Raw genomic sequence first — 18,835 nt, forward strand, 5'->3', positions numbered from 1 at the left:
TGTAATAAGTCTATGTAGAAAATTATTAGTCACCAATCTCTGGGTTTATTGGAAGATTTGAACAAAACTGTGTTTACACTTTCACATTTTGTCCATTGCGATTGCTTTCCTTGTGTGGTTCGTTTGGTCAAGTGTGAACGCTATCATCTGAACATCTGTACACACCAAACAAGCAAAGTGAACACAGGTGCAGTTAAGTTGACTTCAAGTGTGAACACTACACAAATAAAAGGCAAGGACCAATCTTGAAAATGACACCAAAATGCATAGGGAAATCACAAGTGCAGCATTTAAGCAGTCAAATCAGAATGTGTTCACACATTTTGTTTGGATAGCGGGGTTCGTTGGTCAAGTGTGAATGCTATAAGCAGATCCCTGGTGCACAAAAAAAAATGTTTGTTGTTGTTTTTTGATTGCTTGTGAGTGGGTGGGTGTTTATGTTCAGCTCATTTTAGTTGTTAAAGTTGAGTGTCTCCATATCATCCTATAACCATAACTCAAAAAGACAACCTATCAATGAAAAATAAATGGAAATACTTCAGTGCAAATATTCACAGCGGAAAAAGATCATTAATACTTAATGGAAAAGCATTTTCTTGTCATAAGCAGAGAAATGGTGAGCAGCGGGGAGAGGAAATATTTAGCTCAAAATGTGAAAAAAAGAAATATTATTAAACACCCTATGAATACTGTTAGGGATTTATTGCCAACGAAATATCCACCAAGCTCGATGTAAAAGGCTGATGCGTCACTCACTTTGACATATTGTCCCACAAAATCGGTGACCTCTGAAGTGAAGCAGCCGGAGGCATCCACGGGGCAGATCGGAGCCTGGTCCCTCTGGATGATGCCGTATTCAGTGCACACCCTGTAATCATCCTACACGAGGAGATTGGACACACATTCAAGCATTGATTATGCTAATTAATCTCTTTCACATTGTTAGTCACTGTACAATATTGTACAAGTCATGGAGTGTAGCGCAAGACTGTGTTGTAATAAATGTAGGATTCCTTCGCTAGTTAACATTACTTTAGTAGTAATCCTTATGAGATTGTCTTCCCAATAAATCTCCATGAAAAAGATTAAAGTCTAAATAAGTAATTACCCAACCACTTTGGCAGACTGTCTCACAAGCCTACTGGCATCTTATGACTCCATACCAAATAGCATGTTTGCAAAGCTCAAAACAAAACACCACTGCTGCTATGTGACAGCTCAGCACCAAGGGGCTGATTGCACTACAACAGTAAATGTATTCTGTATTTGAACAGCCTGTCAAGCGGCAAAAGATGGATTGCTAACGGGGTCGTTTGGCATTTCAGGGCTAGGATGTTAGCGTGGGGAAAAAAATGGAAATCCGCCTAAGGGAAAATAAATGCATTGATCTGCCATCTCTAAAATATGTGCAACGCAACACGTTTACAATACACTCAAGGTCTGAAGGATGAACGAGTGGGTGTGGTGGCGATTTAAGACAACACAAAGGTTACCTACAAGCCTCAGGGCAACCTAAGCCCCATTTGACAAAGTAATCTAACCATTAGCAATGACCCAATAATGGCCACGATAGCATAGGAATATTGCTTTTTTTTCTAAAATTAGTCTTAAATATATACAAATGATACTTTTAAAAGCAACAAACATTCTTCTTTCTTATGCTTTGTCACTATTTATGTGCACATAATAAATAGGTAAATCGCTCAAAGAGCATTTTAGACGACGGCAACCAAAGATGTCAAAAGGACATTTTAAGAAAACTAATAGCAGTTGAACCTGGAAAATGGAACACCCTAATGGTCAGCAATTTGGAATTCAGTCAAAATTATCAACCTTAAATGCCGTACAAATACTTAAAAGGTTGAGCCATCAGCGTTTGAGACTTTACGAGAGCATTTGGAATTGTAAAAACAAGTAAAACCTCAGAGAAAGTCTTCTTAAAAAAAGCCACAAAACATTTGACAGACAAATTCTTATATGTAATATGTATCTGAGGGATTGTTGCATAATTGTATTTTTAAAATAAATGTATGGCCTTCGGAGGCCTAAAAAAAACTAAAATGGCCCCTAAAATGAAAATAATAATAATAATAATTTGTATATAATGATCTAAAAGGTTTAACAACACAAGTGATCCCACCACATATGGTTACTAGTGATGAACCGAAATGAAAATTCTTGGCCGAAACCGAAAGGAAACCAAGTCCGAAAACAATAAAACAATACATTATTGTGCCAATTAGTAAAAATGCATTTACGGCTATAACTGCGGAGCTGCCAACCTACAGAAATTCACTTCCGGAACAATTTGTCTGAATTACCATATTTTTAAAACTATGGAACAATTTGTCTGAATTACCATATTTTTAAAACTATGTCAAGAACATTACTGCAGGAAGGTAATTGCAGTATGTTATGTAATAGGAGCAAAATAATTCTGCATATTGTTCAATCCGGTCTATGAAAAGACAAATCAACAAAAAAGACATCCAAATTAATACTTACAGCTCCAAAGTAAGGTGCCTGATGGACCACTCCTGTGCCCTCTTCCTCCTTAACATAGTTATCAGTCACCACCTGGAATGCACCTCTCTCACCACACTGGGGTTATATCGTGAAAAAACAGAGATTTAAAGGACGTAAATACAAATGCCAATATGTGGTCAGGGGGGTGAAAAGAAGAGGAGGCTTGTTTTCATTCTGTAGCCAATATATAAAAGTAGGATACAGCCACAGAGTTTACTAACCTTGGCAAAGTAATTGAAAAGAGGCTTGTACTTTTTTCCACTCAGCGTTTTGCCAGGAAATCTGGAAAGGCAGGGAACACACTTCAAAGTCACATGTCAGGCAGAGCAGGGGGGAAAAAAAGTTTTCAGAGAACAATTTGGGAGAAGCTTGAGAACCCGATGCAAGAAAACCATCTATTATCGATCTCGAACAGCGCCTGTGCTCATTAGGGTTACGGGTGAGCTGGAGCATTACCAAAGCTAACTTTCGATGAGAGGCGGTAAACACCCTGGACTGGTTGCCATTCAATCACAGGGCACTTACAGTACAGACAAACAACCATTCACACTTATGGACAATTTAGTCTGGAATTAACCTTACCTAACATACATTTTTGGGGTGAATGTGGGAAGCCAGAGGGAGAAAAAGCAAGGTCCACAAAGGAGGAGAGTCTGAGATTTAAACCCAGAACCTCTCGACCAGTGGTTCTCAAACTTTTTATACCAAGTACCACTTTAAAAAAATTCTAAGCTCTCTTAGTACTATCAGAATCACCAACATTAAAATACAGTAGTGTAGTAGGCCCAAGTGTTCATAAAAAACCAAAGCAGAGGTTATATTTATAAAAGTGTTTAATATTTAGCCACTGTAACATTATGAAGTATCACTCTGCTTGAATATAGAAAAATAAAAAGTATGTAAATAATGATTCAATTAAAATGTAATGCACATAAAAGTTAATTACAAATTGTACCTTAATGTTTAAAAACATGCCGTGCAATTGGCTGGCGAGCAGTTCAGGGTGTTCCCCGCCACTCGCCCGAAGATAGCTGGGATAGGCTCCAACACGCCTGCGACCATAGTGAGGATAAGCGGTACGGAAATGGATGGCTGAAGGTTTAAAAACCAACATTTTTAACTGATCAAATGTACATAAAAGTTAAATACAACTGAACTGTACTTACCAAATACTTATGCAAGCATGTACAAAAATATTGAAGCCTTTTTACATCGCATTTTGAATGCCGTGTTCATGCCGTTCAAAACTCAACGCTGCATCAAGGTGGGCGTTTACCCTTGCGGCGCTGCGCCTTGAGTTGAAATACTTTGTTCTTTTATTGAACTCTCTTTATTTAACAACATTTCAACGATACACTTGGGTTGATAGCATTGCTGTGGTGTCAGACAGCGCTTCCAATAATGAAAAAAAGAGCCCAAAAAAAATCTACTCTTACCCATGAACCCTTTTCGAGGATTGTAGAAATAACAAGAAAAGGAACAGATTTTGTTGTAAATTTTCACAACGAAGTCCATTTCTTTGATATAAGAGTGGCACTTACCAAGAGGAATGGCAATAGCAAAATGCACATTCACTTCCAGTAAATTTTCGTTAAATTGATTTTTTGTTTTTGTGTGAAATTCATGTTTTGTTCTTTTAACAATGATTTTGTGTGCAACTGATGCGTGGTTCATTTTGTGCATGACCTGGATGACTGAGAATCTGCACAGACAATAAAATATACCTGTAACATATAAACAAACAACCATTCACATTCACAACTACGGGCAATTTAGAGTTCTCAATTAACCAATCATGCATGTTTTTGGGATGTGGGAGGAAACCCGAGTACCCAGAGAAAACCCACATAGACATAGACATAACATGCAAACTCCACACAGGCGAGACCAGATTTTAACCCGGGACCTCAGAACTGTGAGACAGACGTGCTAACCAGTCAACTACCGTGCCGCCTGGGGGTATACGGTCCCCTCCAAAAATATTGGAATGGCAAGGTCAATTCCTTTGTTTTTGTTGTATACTGATGACATTTGGGTTTCTGATAAAAAATATGAGACAAAAATTCAGAATTCCAGCTTTCATTTCATGGTATTTACATCTTGATGAAGCCACCCACTTTTCAAGTGAGTAAACGTATTGGAACAGACATTATTAAATTAACTTAAAGTGAATAACATTTAATATTTGGTGGCATAACCCTTACTTGCAATAACTGCATCAAGCCTGCGACCCATTGACTTCACCAGACTGTTGCATTCTTTATTTGAAATGCTTTTCCAGGCCTTTACTGTAGCCTCTTTCAGTTCTTGTGGCTTGTAAATCAGAAACCTCCCTATTTCAAATAAATACAGGAGCAACGGGAGAGATTGTTTAGAGCGTGATGAGAGGCTGTAATCTGAACAATCTCCCATATGCCCTCCTCATGAGCAAAAGAAACCAGCGTCTTCATTCCTTTTGTGCATTTTTATAGGTGTTGGGTGAGATAGATCCAACAACAGGTGAAACTCAAAGTACAAAAACAAGCACTACCGAATGCTTAAGCAATCAATCTAAAAGGCAACACCTCAGCAAGAAGAAACAGTCACATTTCAATACTTTTGCTCACTTGAAAAGTGGGTGGGTTCAGACAAAAGGTGCTCTGTCCTGAGTTGTTTAACACATAGAGATATAAATACTATGAAATAAAAGTTGGAAGTCTGAACTTTTGTCTCATATTCATCTTTTGATCTGAAAAAATCCCCCCACCCCCAGTGCAATTATAATGGGCATTAATCATCTGTGGATTTTCGCTATTTGCGGTCGGCCCAGCCCCGGGGGTCCGATGTATTGCCATTCCCAGTTATAGTTTGTAAATTTAAAAAAAATAAAAAATAAAAAAATAAATTTTAAAAATAAAAAAGATTTACACTATGTGTATTTCACCAAATCTTACAACTTATAAAGTCTGCTATCTTAATGTTAACACAGAATGCAAAACACAATTGTTGGTGTTTTTTGTTCCGCTGGGACGGATTAATGGCATTTTCTTTCATTTCTGTGGGAAAAGGTGATATAAGTGTTTTGGATTACGACCATGGTCCCAGAATTAATTAAACTTGTACGTCACATAATATACCTGATATACAATGAAATATTGAACAGTCTTTTGGGGTGAAATTCAAGCAACTATAAAGTTGCAATGATGGGTCACATTAGCTATGCTAATTTACAGGATTGTAACAATGAGACTCACTTAAGCATGTAACAAAAATGCTTGATGCTAATGTTACTTGTTTCATTTGCAATGTAAATTCTGCAAGCTTTTGGTAGAATTTTACACAAAAGCACTTTGCTCTTATATGAGGGAGCTCAGAGGGACTTGTGTTTAATTATCTACATCTAAAAAGGGATGCATGACTCACTCTCTCACAAGTTTGAAATGTGGCTCTATAAACACTCACTTGTCCAGGAACGTGTACTCGCTCTCCAACTTAAACAGAGCGCCCAGCCGGGACTCCATCATGATGTATGTCTTGTTGGTGGTATTATCTGTGAAAAAAAGATACAAGCCAGGCAACTTTGGGTGAAGCTTTAACCAGGTCATTTGAAATATTTCGGTGCAAGCCTCTTGGCATTACACAAGAAAAAGTTGGACAAGTGGTACAATTTGGAGTTCAACCAAACTACTGTGAAAAATTTTTGCCGCAAGTCCAAAAACATTTTATGTGATGTCAACAGATCTTGTGAGACTTCAGCTCAGTAAGCAAGAAAAAAACAACTGTACAAGAGTGTTTGGCTTTTTTTTTTTAGATTTGTTTCATGCCTTTTGTTTGCTTTTTTGATATCAGCTAAACTTGGTGCCAAAGAAGAAATGTGTGATGAGAATGAGAAATGCACATAGGAAAGGGTGAGGAACACATTCAACTCAATTTTATTTATATAGCACTTTTATAACAACCACTGTTAACAAGTCCTGTACATAAAACCCAATATACAATAATTAAAATAATACAATCATAAACAACTACAGAAGATTCTATTTTCTAATTAAATTATACAAGAACTCCCTTTACATTAGCATTTAGGATAGAGGAGGCGCCGAGTTTTATTCCCTCTTGTTGCACATATTGTGTTAGTAGATAGGAGCAAGATTGAACTCTCCATTAACCAATGAGGGTGCCGGGACACTGAAATTGTAATCTGGAGAGGACAGCGTGCATGACGTCACTTACATTTGCTACAAGAGGAGTTTATTCCCGCAGTGCAGAGAATGTACACCAGTCCGTATCGCACACGCTAATTGCATGTGTTGCTGCTCTGGGTGTATTAAAGTAGCAGCTGTTTGAAGGTTTATAACCCGGTAAATAAAGAACGTCACATGACCAAACCCAGAAAACAGGTTAGCTGACTTTCTGTGGATGCTACGCTAATGAGCATGACTACAGTTTGATTACATGATTGTTTGAAACTGAACTTGCAAATATTTTTTTTTCTCTATGGCTGGTATCTTCGGACTCAAGTTAAATACAAATAAAACTATGATATATGTAAATACCAGCCTAAACATTGAATATTGCAATCTTTGCTGGATCTGTGGCGACATCTGGTATTAAAAAAATACATTGTAGATGCAAAAAAAATAATTATTATTTGTTTTGTTCTTTACGTCTGTGTCAATTCTCAGTCATCCATGTCTTGGTAATCCGCAAAATGTTGAATCGAGGTTACTGGACTCTTCTTGTTCCTTGAATTTGATTAGAATTAATTAAGAAAATATGCTATCAGGCGAACACAATGTTACTTAAAACATTACTCATTGAATAAAATGCTTTGTGATGGTCATTACGTACTTAATTCATTTCACGTTTTCTTATGGGGAAAATTGTTTTGAAATTCCAACAACTTGGAAATTAACCAGTGTTACAGACCATAGATTGCGTTCAGACTTACCAGGTCGAAGGTGAACATTACAAAAGCATTAAAAAAAAAAACACACAGACGAGAGATGCAAGACAAAGAATAATTGGTCATCCGGCACATAGTGTGACACAGGACGTTTCGTGGCCATTCCAAATCAATTCCTCCTCCTTAGTGTCTTCTAAGCTGTCATACATTCGCGACACATGAATGATGATTTTTCTCATGCTCTGCTTAATTTTTGAAGGCTGGAACAAATGGCCCTGACAAGAGTGATTTATGTTTATTGATCCATGTTTCATGTGTGATAAACAGCAACCATGTAATGCTCTTTTCCACATAACTGTTGTGTGTGTGTGGGGCATAACGGCTCTAACTCAGGTGTCGAATCCTGCTTGGTAACAACGAGGCCACAGCCATAAAAAGTCAAGGTCAGGTAAGGACTCCATGGCCGTGCTCTGAGACTGCTCAACAGACGACAGAACTGGTGGAAGCATTGCTATCGGGGGAACCAGAACGGTCCCAAAATACTAAAACTGGGAAATAAAAGGATCATGTAGGAGAGACTGAAGCAGCGTGGGGGGGGGGCAAAAGAGGACGTTTCTATGTGTCGTCGTGGTGACAGATGATTGCGAGGCTCAGACCTGCAGGGGCTGACATAAGCCCGAGAGACACGGCAAACATAAGAGCGACGTCGGGTCAAAAACAGGTGGAGGGTGAAGGCAAATGGGAAGAAACTGTTGGATGGAGATGAAGCAAGGAGGATGAGAGCTAAAAAGAGACTGACTTGATGCCAAAGGAAAAAAAATCATTGGTATTCCGAGGCGGTCTCTCATGCAGCACAGGCAGTGCAGTTACTGAGTCATTTGCTCAATGCTTCAACAGTGCCCCCTGCAGTAGCCCATTGCTATGATGGGCTGCTGGGAATCGTCACGCTCTACGATTCTCAGTAGTCACAAAAGTCGTACTAGAGCGCCTCCAACTACCAGCGACAAATTCCTTGTGTGTTTTTTGGACATACTTGGCAAATAAAGATGATTCTGATTCTGAACATTAGATATACATGCACAATCTGACACGATCCGACACAAGAGATCTGTCAAATGTTCTGCATTGGCTTAAGATAATAGTCAGTATAAAATTCTCCTTTTATGTAAAAAATAAAAGCACTCAAGCTTAGCCATCAAGCCATGACAGAAACAAGATTTACAGGCCGAGTCTCATGGACGCAGACTTCTACACTTAACGTTGATCAATATAATATCTACAGTGTTTGTTGACTGAATGTAAAAGGCAATACCGGCACAAGGCTTGCAAAACAACTGGATCAAATTTCTGTCTATTGATGACATAAAAAGTTAACTCATTTTTTAAGTACCTACCCACTTCGTGGCGGGTACCCACTCATTCAACTATGCGAACAGAAACACAGTATTTTTAGTTTTTTAAGCGAGCAAGTCTCAGCCGCTGCCAACCAAGGCAAATAGTCTATAAAGTATACATATTTTGTGTTTTACAACAATACGTAACTATATTCAGGGGTGTACATAATTGTGGTCAGGTTGTCAAATGAGCACCAGAGGTTGTTGCTTAGTGCTCATTTGTTTTGCATTACCCTCCGACCTCACTCAATGAACTTACGATGGTTTTTAGACATACGTCCTATCCGTTACTTACTTATTTTTTGTACAAATAAAGGAAGAAAACATGTTTCTTTGTTTTGTTTAATGATCTTAGAACAGTTCTTTTCCTTTTTAGGTATTTTTGCATATGCTTTCACACTTTATTAGTGTTAGCCAGAGCCATTTCACAGCTATTAAACAGCCTGTACATGCATACCTTTAGCAACTGACATTCCTTTAGACACATTTTATATTATTTTATATCTTGCAATCTGTATATGCCTGTAATTATACCAAAGACAGATACTTATTTTATAATCCCATGGGAGGATCACGGTTGTGCCAGCTGACACTGCCTTTAGCAATGATGATGAGGACGATGATGGGGGCGGGTGTTGGGCGCCATCGAGAGGTCTCGCACAGGGAGCCATTCAAGCTAGCACCGCCCCTGACTTGCAGTATGGAACCACGCGATCAGCTGATTTGGCGCAGTTCTCTTGGGCACCTGCCCCTAATCCTTTTTGCACCACAGTCCGGTTTTACGTAAAGACATATTTTGACGGACCATCGTAGCTGCTGTGCAGCAAGACTGAGACACCCACGCCCCACGGTGCCCGCCCCCTCGTCAGCAGCCCATGTGGGCACTCAGCCACCGCTGCTGCCCGTGAGTGGCCCCTTGTGCGGAGAACTTATGCACCACATGCTCAGGAAAGGAACGAATCAATTAATGAAGTGATTCCATTAAGTATATTCACTCAAAAGATTTTTCGTTTGAACGAGTCCTTCGTGAATTACAACACGACTCCAGCCCCGTGTACCTCTAAGCTCCACCCCAAAAAAGATTTTAAAAAAATAATAATAATTTTAAAAAAAAGACAATGCTTGGCAGTCCGCAAATGCGCACTGCTACAATCGAATCTGGTGCGCTTATAACATTTTCAGTGTGCATGGGCACCTGCGCACCACTTATGTGCACGCCTGACTATATTAATAACTTATGAGCAAACAGTGGATGAAAAAGTTCTCAATTTTATGTATTTGAAAATCTTTCGTTTTGCATTTGTTTTTATCAATTTTAAATGTCTTTAAATCAGTCCCTGTTTACACAAAAGATAAGCACTTTTACATTTTGTTCCCTGACTGCACCTAATGTGAACCAAACTGTGAGCTTAAAACCATTCGTACCAAACCATGATTTGTGCGACCCCTAATATGAATAGATTTTTGTGTCAAGACTCTTACCTTGGACTTTGACATAAGACAATTCAGGGTTGACACACAAGGCCAAGTTGCTGGGCAGTGTCCATGGAGTGGTGGTCCACGCAAGAAGAGACACGTCCTCATCGTCAAGCAGCGGGAAGTTGACAATGACCGATGGATCTTGAACGTCCTGAAATAAGACATAACAGAAATGATGTTTTTTTCTCTCTGCTGCGACATAATGTCCTAAGTTGTGGGGGTTGTGTGGACCTTGTAGTTCTGGTGGGATTCGAAGTTGGAGAGCGGAGTGTTGCACGCAGTGGAAAAAGGCATGACCTTGACACCGCGATACACCAGACCCTTGTCGTATAGCTGCTTGAACACCCACCTGATCATAATCATATGAATGGACATTTCAGTAAGTGCTATGATCTGTTGTAGGCTACGCCAGGACATCACATCTTTTCTGACAATGGTTTTACCTTTGATCTTTCTGCCATTAAAGTCCAATATTTTGACACTGGATAGTGAATCAACTCATTAAAGAGCAGCAAAACCGCAAAGGAGGAATACCTCTGTGATAGGACCATTTGAAGTTTAACCAACAAAAATAATGTAAAAAATCTTTTGAGTCCTCACTTTGGCAAGCGACGAGAGATTCTAACTCTGCACACGTGTTGGGAACTTCGTGACACTAAATCCCAAAGACGAAAAACTCAAGGTATGTAAAAAGAATAACGAGACCATTTATTATTGGGAGTGGTAACTTTCTTTTTACACTTGCTAGACAAGAATGAAAGGGTGAGCATCACATTACACAATCTTCATTGAAGTTGAAAATCACTTTTTTTAATGTACTACAGTTTCTAGCTCATTTATTACACTTCTATGACAGTTACGAATGCTAAAATGTTAATTCAAAGTCTATATACAGTGAACAAAGGTTTTATAATTACCGCAGTTTAACTTTGGAAAAGATTATTTCTATTTCCATTGGGAAAATAAATGGTGGTGTTTTGGTTTTTTTTCAACAAAAAAAATGCAAGTAGATACATACAGCACTGCTTGTTTTTATTTTCATCTATCTATTATTCCTTGCGGTATACTATTTGTTTTGATTCGTCTGAGAGACTTGTGTCTTATGCGCTGTCACATGACTCTGTTCCACCAATTTAACGTAACCACTAGAGACGTTCAACTTCATTTCACCGGAGCCAGGAATTCACATGACCGCACAAAAAACAAAAAAGAACAGCTATGTCATGCGTTGAGCTGCCTTGTTTCCGTTTTTCTATGTTAATCTTTACCTGGTAAGCCTATTGTGTTGTTCCACATGTGTAAACAAAGACAATAATACAATTCCTTTGTGGCTGAATTTCCATCGTTATGTTATCAAGAGGCGGCACGGTGGGCGACTGGTTTGAGCGTCAGCTTCACAGTTCTGAGGACCGGGGTTCAATCCCCGGCCCCACCTGTGTGGAGTTTGCATGCTCTCCCCGTGCCTGCGTGGGTTTTCTCCGGGCACTCCGGTTTCCTCCCACATCCCAAAAACAGGCATGAATTGGAGACTCTAAAATTGCCCGTAGGTGTGAATGTGAGTGCGAATGGTTGTTTGTTTGTATGTGCCCTGCGATTGGCTGGCAACCAGTTCAGGGTGTACCCCGCCTCCTGCCCGATGACAGCTGGGATAGGCTCCAGCACACCCGCGACCCTAGTGAGGAGAAGCGGCTCAGAAAATGGATGGATGGATGGACGTTATCAAGATTTAATTCATTGATGTTTTTGTTGCACATTCCTATTTTATATTTTCATCTATTTGACCTTCATGCGCTGCTTTAAAAATCATAAATCAGAAGTTACTCACGAGTTACTCTGTAATGAGTAACTTACGATAGTAATTATTTGGAGGACTACTTTTTACTTTTCGTCATATTATTCTAAAGCAACGGTGTTCTTTTTTTGAGAAAAACTTTTGGCTACTCCACCCACCTCTGCTTTGAGTCTTAAACACACGTCCTTCAAATTGTGTGGAAATGCAGTTCTTGCCAGCCAAACATACCAGACAGTCTCCATGAACCACGGGTAGAGTGTCTTGTAGTCGTTTTTGAAGTCAATCCATCTGCCCATTCGGTTGACCGAGACCTGGCAATGACCAACGGCACAGCAATCCAAGTCACACATTTGGCAGTTCCCAAAATACAAGAAACACACTTATTTCTTGCCATCTCTGACCTCCCACTCGTGAGAGTATCTCATGACGATGTTTCGACAGTGCTTGTTGTACTCGTCGATGCCCATCTTGGCTACGTCGTCGGGGCCTGTGATCCCCAAGGTCTTATCAATCTCGTACTCCTACAAAACACACAGCTGATCGATAGTTCTGGGAGGATTTGGGTAAAAAAACAAAAAACAACAATATGTTATTTACCACAGGCAGGCCATGGCAATCCCAGCCAAAGCGCCTGTCCACATGGAAGCCACTCTGGTGGGCAAAGCGGGTGACGATGTCCTTGATGGTGCCCGCTAGGATGTGACCGTAGTGGGGTAGACCCGTGGCAAAGGGTGGACCATCATAGAAGGTGTACCTGGTCAGGGAAATTGGCATCGTAATTATGTGATTGCAGTTCGGTCGACGGTGGTTAAGGTTTGGATTGACACCCTGGGCGGCTGCCCATATCGCCCATATCTGAAACCGCCACTGCCCCCCCATTGATTGTTTACCTTAAAGTATCTCTACAAGGCCAACATGGCTCCCAGCTAAAAGACGTATGTGAGGCTGGTGAATTGGTATCACTATGTAGTATCAGTGTATTTTTAGTAGGACTGTACAGATGTGCAGTATCTGCACCAATACCGAAATCCCTGGCATATACATCACTAATCGAATTCATTGGATCACGTCAAGCTTGCATTGAGGGGGTACGTCCGATCTATGAGTTCAGGCTGCAGTCGCATGGGCACATATCCAATAAATATCCGATTTTTTTATCTACATTTGAAAGAGACCTGATTCCAATCTGAGGATATCTAATTCTATGTGTTTTTTTATTTCCCTTTATGCTGCCATGACACACATCATACACTTGAATTATGCAGGGTTAATTGGGCCTAAGGCTAATTCAGCGCCTCTCAAAGTCAAGGCAGTCATCAACAACTAGTTAGACAAATATTTCTACCATTTTATTGGCTGAGACACCTCCATTCACTCACTTGGGCCGGTTTTTTGATTGTTTGAGGCACTCGTTAAAACAGTCCTTGTCCTTCCACAGCTGGAGGATCTTCTCCTCTTGCGAGGGAAAGTTGATGGACTCAGGCACCGGCTCCACCATGATGGCGTCTGTTCACCAACACAGGGCAACAAATCACACACAGTTAATACGTAAATTATCTTTATGTAGCACTTTACACAAGTTTCACACAGGTCAGAATATAGTCATATATATCGTACTGCCCTCGTATGTGGTCAAGGATGACAGTCACTTCTGCATTTCAGTTGCTTTATTTCCATGAGCGGTAAAAAAAAAAAATACATTCATCCAAGAACTGCATCGGCTACAACTCACACCCCATTGCTCCACACTGCAAAGTCACTAACTTGAGCCAACATTCAAGCTAAAATGTCCCTTTGCTCTTTCATTTTTACTGTCAATAACCTGGTGCCGCCCTTCACAGCCCACACTCAAAGTCACAGATATTACACTATATAAAATACAGAATCACAATTTAAATTTCACAGTTAATTCAAGAAAATATAATTCAAATAAATATAAATCTAAAACACTTTTAAGCCAGTTTTATGGGAATGCCTGCCTCAAGGAATGTTTAAATGCTTTTTTTTTTTTTTTTTCAAGTTAGACAAGAATGTCAGTCAGTGTCAGGATCAATGTTACTGTTATTATAGCCACCAAGTGACAAAAATGTGCAAAAATGGACTGACGTTAAGACTGATGTAACCCCGTTCAACATTAATTTAAACAAATTAAATGCTTTTGTATGCATTTATGTTTTTTGTGGGGGGCTAACAACTCAACCAACTCTTCACAATTTGTCAACACACGATTATATAAACAATGCTTTGATCATGTGTCATTTTAAATCCAAAGCCGATAGATGCGCAGAGAAAAGTTTACTTCAAGTTCACTTTTCCTCAGAGTCAGAAACAGCAATAATGACCCCTCTTTTAAGTGAACTAGCGTGCTAAGTTAGCCGGTCAACGTTTAAGGAAATTTGCTCGGAATAAAAATCACTGCTGCTTTCGTGCGAGGAAGGCCTTCAAAATACACACAAAGGTGCAGAATGTGACACAAGCGGTAGAATACCCGGCGATTTATATGACGTTGTGCCAGTCTGAATGGTTTACTCACATATCGTCCAACTCCGGTTGGCAGGACACGCGAGAAATGATGCAAGTTGGTGGTAACGTCCGCGGAAGTGACGACAGAGTTGATGTGGCGTTCAATGGAAAAATCAGAATTTCTAAACTCCCAATTGGAGAACATGACAATTTAATACTTTAACAGTGTATTATTCTCAACGTTAATTTGAGGGCGTTAACAACTCAGTCATAATATTCAGTGTCCTACTTCTATTTGTGGCTCTGTGGTCGTGTTCGTAAGCTATGCGTACATAGTGAGTAATGTTACAAATTGCATAAAATTAGATCTCAATAATCCGCAGTCTCTTGGACTACCCACCGTATCCGAGCAACCCAAGTGCTTTAATATTTTCGCGGGAAATAAACTTCGAATGGACTGGAAAATTATATTGAACACGCTCTGGGCATTTCTTATCTATTCTTAAAGTTTCCATTCTTGTTACGTTAAGTGAGGTGTTACAAAGCCCCATGTCTGTGATTGTTATTACAACTCCAAGTTGCAACAGTATTGCGAATACAGAATCTCATTCTTGACCCTCGAAATTGTTTTTTGCCATCTGTAATAATAATAATAAATGTTACACAGCTGTCCAATTACAGCACCAGTAACATTGGTTTCAATCCCTCAATTTAAACCTTCAAGCTTCATTGGACATTTGCCATTTTAATTGGTTTTATTGTTATTGTACTGCTTGTTTTCTTTTACTATGTTTCTATGGTGACCTTGAGGGCCCTGAGAGGCACCCATAAATTATTATATTATTATTCGAGCATTATCTCAATATTTTGACATACATTATTAGAAGAAATCACTGAAAATTGGCGTTTGTTAACAAAGCATTGCTTTATTGTGATGAAAACTGAAGGCGTTGCGGCATGACGGGCAGACGGATCATTCCTGAGCGACAACTGGGGCAGCTGGGGCGGCTGCGGCTGCGGCTGCAGCTGCGGCTGCGGCTTTCCTGATCGTCTTGAAGCCTTTCTTGTTGTGCTTCTTGGCAAAGCGCATGTTCCTCAGGAACTTGGGGTCCAACTGCAGACAACAAAACAAAACTCTTCAGAAACAATATTTCAATATTTAAATGTGTGTGTGTGTATTTTCCATGCTACTATAGACTAAGGCATGCTCATATTGGGGCTCAGCGCATTCATTACATGTTTTGGGCACACGCAAGCACTAACGTTTTGTATGTGCTGCATAAGGAGAAGAGCATGAACCCTGTATGGGAAGGAGAAAATTAAAGGTCCTGTATTTAACATGATTTGTTCCTCGACTTCTTTTGACGTCTGTCAAAACCACCCATCGAGTTAAAAGATCCCACAGCCTAGTTAAAAAGAAACAGCTCATGCATATATAACAATGGACAATGAGCCACATGCTGCTTCACCAAGTTTAAACAAGACACCTGCTTAAATGTAGCAGCCTGCTCCAGAAAAATTCCATTACAACAAGTAGGCCTGTCACGATAACTACAATCGTTATGATAATTACTTATCGCTCAATAAATGAAATGGACACAATAGTTTTTCGGGACTCGATAAATTGTTATTGTGGTGAGCCTGCGCACGGATCACACAGTGAGCAAGTTGGGCAGCTGTGTCATTAGCCGCTAGTGGGCTCACGGAACACCGGCGGACCAGTACACTCTTGCCGGTGTTTGCCCCGTCCAATACTCTACTGCCTTGCTCCATGTGCAGTGCGTAGTGTCACACAACAAAGACACTTAAGGGAAAGTAAACAGCTTTGTTGTTGTTGTTGTCGTCGTCGTGGGGCGATGTCATTTAAAACCTGAGCTTCACTCCGTGTCATGTGTGTTAGTCCCCAATTAAATACGGGGAACGTCAACTGCATAACCTCAGTGGCACACATTATTCAGCCAATATTTGACTACAGCGAACATCAACATATATTTGATTGACAGGTGAAAGGCTCGTCTTCAATGGACCAATCACACGGTCGCCGGGTTTACATGGAGACCTTTTTTTCATTCTGATTGAAGATCTCAGGTCAACTGTTTACATGTGCCGTGATCTATTCAAATGATGTGCACTACATTTAATCGAAACAGCCGTGAAACATGCGCACTTCGTCATGAACGTCACGTCATTTATTAAGACTGAGGCCCATCGTCTATTCAGCGTAGTAGTTGGTAGTGTTTTATACGTTCATTTAAAAAAATATATATATATATTTTTGTTTTTTTTGTTTTTTTAAATACACTTGATTCAAAACAACAAGTTAAAACCAAGATCTCCACATATGAGCTCCGTCAGGAGCCGCCATATTTATGTCGCACATAAATGATGTCACAGGGCATTTACGTATTATTTTACATACATGGCGGACATTTACTTCTGATCAGCTTGGCAAAAGGAATACCTTAATAATATTTATTTAATAATCTATGCGTTTGCTGCAGTTCAAATTTACAGGGGAGGGGTGTTAATAGGAAAGCTCAGAAGATATCAGTACCAATACTGTATATCTGTAGTCAGACACTACAATACTACGACACCAATACCACTTCACCAGCCATGTTCATGAAGTTTGTTTTTTGTTTTTGAACATTTGATTTAAATCGCACATTTTCATCACAATTCCAAGACAATTACATTATTGAGTATCAATATTATTATTTATAAATACTACTAATTAATTGATAATTACTAATATTATTAGTAGTATTAGCGAGGACTCAAAAGTAATTGTACTCTGTCTGAAAAGAGTGGTATTCGTGTCAGGCTTGGATGAAGGGAATAATATCCAATCTGTGCATTCACGCTGCACTCGTATCCAATTGATGGTTTTGGTTCACATGATGAAACTATCAATATGCATATTTTTGAATGCACTCGTATCCAATTGATGGTTTTGGTTCACATGATGAAACTATCAATATGCATATTATTATCCATATTTGGAAGAGGTCTGACTGCAATCTGGAGATTGGACCACTTGTGAGCCAAGTTTTAAATGTGTCACTTGTACCGCGCAGTGCAGATCCAGTTTTATAGATTGGCGCAGCAAGCACCATGTCCACAATCCAGCTTGTACATGTTTATTTTTGACAATGTGGCACAGTACGTACCCCCTTCAGGGACTCATAGCGGTGGGATCTGGGCTTCTTGATGCCATTCCTATGGGCTTTACGAGCTGGGGGTGGGGGGACGGCAAGGATGTATATTAGTGAACAGTTCCATTCAAGAACAGTGCTGTTGTTATAGTGAGGGAAGAAGTAAAAGACTGCTGTACTGTATTGTTGGACCGTTATTACTACTTACACTGGTTATGTGTCGTGTGGTTCTTCGACTTTGCCATTGTGACTCTTGTTTACCTACTAAAATAAAATGCAGAGTTAGATAATGCCAATAAGGGTACATTTCCTGGCGACATCTGCGTTCGGGGTCACTACGTGGCTTGACAAGAAGAAAACTTAAAACAGCCGTTTTTCAACGTGTAACATATAACATCAACAGCAACTTATCGGCAAAATGTAACGTTTAGTTAAAAAAAAAAAACGAATAGAATTCGTATGGCACAATCGCCAGATAATTGTAAACGCTAGTTGATGCTAAGAACGCTAACACCACTTTGCACTAACTTTTCCTTTTACAAATGGATCGCATCATTAAAATAGTGGCGTGGACGTGTGTTTTGTGTCGTGTTCTATCAAATCCAGTCACTGTTTGTATAAAGGCAACGCAAACACATACAGATTGATAGAGATTTATAGAGTACATAGCCATGAAAAACGTCAAATACCTGACACACGAATGGACAACAACCGGAAGAGAAAGAAGGTCACATTCGGAAGTAAATAACGGAGGGAAGTCTGCTCTGAATGAAAAGGCTGCCTCCTGTTGGTAGGTCGGCGAAGTGCATGTTCACAACGGACCACTAGATGTCCATCTTTGCTCATGCTTAGCATGGTCAGGTCAACACACGAGCCTGCACTTCAATGTTTTTTGAAAATGATGTTGGATGACATTACACTTTGAAAGTATGTAATCGTTTGATGAAAGCATAGCATGAAACCAATAATTATTTAAGAGGGACACTTTTTCAATTGGATGTTTATTGATTGTGTATTACAAATTTCACTTTATTTAATTTAATTAGTAGTTAAATACACGGCGCATCATCAGAAAAATATTCTGGAAATAAAATGAAAATAAAACATCCATCCATCTTCTACCGCTTATCCGAGGTCGGGT

The 18,835-nt window shown here is 39.6% G+C and overlaps 2 protein-coding genes across 2 annotated transcripts in view; both read right to left on the bottom strand.

The window, feature by feature from the left end:
• Window positions 1-14,663, bottom strand: part of iars1 (isoleucyl-tRNA synthetase 1) — a 52,508-nt gene extending 37,845 nt beyond the window's left edge. Inside the window, exons 1-11 of the mRNA XM_061688420.1 lie at window positions 14,610-14,663; window positions 13,456-13,582; window positions 12,674-12,830; window positions 12,478-12,597; window positions 12,305-12,387; window positions 10,516-10,633; window positions 10,288-10,435; window positions 5,968-6,055; window positions 2,748-2,808; window positions 2,506-2,601; window positions 757-879 (exon numbers count right to left, since the gene is read on the bottom strand). Coding sequence (XP_061544404.1) covers window positions 757-879; window positions 2,506-2,601; window positions 2,748-2,808; window positions 5,968-6,055; window positions 10,288-10,435; window positions 10,516-10,633; window positions 12,305-12,387; window positions 12,478-12,597; window positions 12,674-12,830; window positions 13,456-13,574 — 1,113 coding nt within the window. The 5' untranslated portion in view covers window positions 13,575-13,582; window positions 14,610-14,663. The remainder of the gene's footprint in view (window positions 1-756; window positions 880-2,505; window positions 2,602-2,747; window positions 2,809-5,967; window positions 6,056-10,287; window positions 10,436-10,515; window positions 10,634-12,304; window positions 12,388-12,477; window positions 12,598-12,673; window positions 12,831-13,455; window positions 13,583-14,609) is intronic.
• A 781-nt stretch (window positions 14,664-15,444) lies between these two features.
• Window positions 15,445-18,435, bottom strand: rpl29 (ribosomal protein L29). Its single transcript, XM_061687889.1, has 4 exons — window positions 18,384-18,435; window positions 17,903-17,958; window positions 17,710-17,774; window positions 15,445-15,653 (listed from the first exon to the last, which is right to left on the bottom strand). The coding sequence occupies exons 2-4, from the start codon at window positions 17,937-17,939 to the stop codon at window positions 15,513-15,515; spliced, it is 243 nt and encodes an 80-aa protein (XP_061543873.1). The 5' UTR covers window positions 17,940-17,958; window positions 18,384-18,435; the 3' UTR covers window positions 15,445-15,512.
• Window positions 18,436-18,835: the final 400 nt, after the last annotated feature.

Source organism: Phycodurus eques, chromosome 10, assembly GCF_024500275.1.
Source record: "Phycodurus eques isolate BA_2022a chromosome 10, UOR_Pequ_1.1, whole genome shotgun sequence".
Lineage (NCBI taxonomy): Eukaryota > Metazoa > Chordata > Actinopteri > Syngnathiformes > Syngnathidae > Phycodurus > Phycodurus eques.